General features: G+C 63.1%; 1 protein-coding gene across 1 annotated transcript; it reads left to right on the top strand.

The window, feature by feature from the left end:
• Positions 1-925: 925 nt before the first annotated feature.
• Positions 926-1,394, top strand: EMIHUDRAFT_124692 (hypothetical protein; the record flags this gene model as incomplete). Its single annotated transcript, XM_005763604.1, has 1 exon — positions 926-1,394. A coding segment is annotated over one exon (469 nt), but the record flags the coding sequence as incomplete, so codon positions are not given.
• Positions 1,395-1,473: the final 79 nt, after the last annotated feature.

Raw genomic sequence — 1,473 nt, 5'->3', positions numbered from 1 at the left:
GCCGAATCTCGGCCGATTGACGCGCGTCCCAAAAGTCGCCAAAAGTGGCGGCGCGTCGCAATCACCCGCCCGCCGTCCCGGCGGTCCCGCAGCTCGCGCACATCTCCCTCTTAACCCACCTGTAACATCACATTAAGGTATTGCTAAAAATCTCTCACATCGCGAGGAAAAGAACAACTGCCGACTTTTTTTCGTGCCCGGTTGTTGCGCCGAAGGTGTCTCTCAAGGGGTGGGCTACGGCTTTACTGCCTGCTCCCTGTTGCCCCGCGCTCTACAACGTGAGAGAGTGACATGAAATCTCTACAACAAACTCTGTACGTACACGATCATAACCTCTTGCGACCCAGGTTCCGACCCTCTGCGTGGCCGACTCACACAGCGAGCCTTCCTGTCTCCGTGCTGCCGATTCATCGGTCGTGCTCAGTCAAGATATTGTAGAGACCGACCATATGCACAATATCTTGACTGAGAGCTAAGCCCAGTTCGACGATCGGCAGCCTCACCGCGGGTCGCGCCGCTGTGCAGCGAGAGCCAGGCTCGCCCGGCGATGGTGACCAGAGAGTGCTCAACAAATACCAGAAAAAATCAGGGAGCCTCAGAGAGTGCCACTGCCATCACCCAGGCCGCGGGAGCTGATCGGCTGCGCCGAGGACAGCTCCCTTGGTGTGCTCCGCGGCTCACCAGTGTGCGCCGCGGCGCCGTCCAGCCACTTTGGCGGCCAGCCACCGGTCGAGTTCTTCGACTCTGGAGGACAGAAAGGTACCGTCTGAAAGGTATTTTCATGCTCTATTGACTGGCGAAAAAATCCCCCGCAAAATGTTTTCACAGCGGGCGTGATTCACACCGAAGCATGAGTGAAGCATCGGGTCGCAAGAGGATAAGCGGCCCAGGCGAACGAGGCATGGGCTCTCCGACATATATATATATGAGGCGCTTTGCACTTGCCAGCGCTGCCCTCGCCAGGCGCCTGGTCCTCGGCCGCTCGCGCGCCCGCAGCACCGCGATTTCCCAAGGCGTGTACGTACCCGCGACGCTGAGGCCTGACGCCACGCCCGACGAGGCTCCGAGCAGGACCGCCGGCGATGATAATGTCTCTGGCGTGCTGAAGCGCTTTGGCGTCCAGCGTGTGCGGCCGTGGCTGGCGCACGCGCTCGCAGCGGCGGGGTTCGAGCGGCCGAGTGCGATCCAGGCGGCCGCGATGCCGGCGATTGCGCGGCATGCCGACGTGGTCGTCCACTCCGCCACCGGCTCCGGCAAGACGCTCTCCTTCCTCGTGCCGCTGCTCTCGCGGCTCGAGCCTGGTGTGCCAATGCAGCTGCTCCTTCTCTCGCCCTCGCGCGAGCTGGCGCTTCAGACCGCTGCAACGGTGGAGCGGCTCGTGGGCGCGCCCGACGGTGGCGGTGGAAGAGGCGGGAGCGGGAGTGGCGGGAGCGGGAGCGGCGGGGACGGCTCGGGCCTGCACGTGGAGCTGCT

This window comes from Emiliania huxleyi (genome assembly GCF_000372725.1).
Source record: "Emiliania huxleyi CCMP1516 unplaced genomic scaffold EMIHUscaffold_6250, whole genome shotgun sequence".
Lineage (NCBI taxonomy): Eukaryota > Haptophyta > Isochrysidales > Noelaerhabdaceae > Emiliania > Emiliania huxleyi.
Note: the sequence above shows the minus strand (reverse complement) of the source record. Positions and strands in the feature narration are given on the sequence as shown.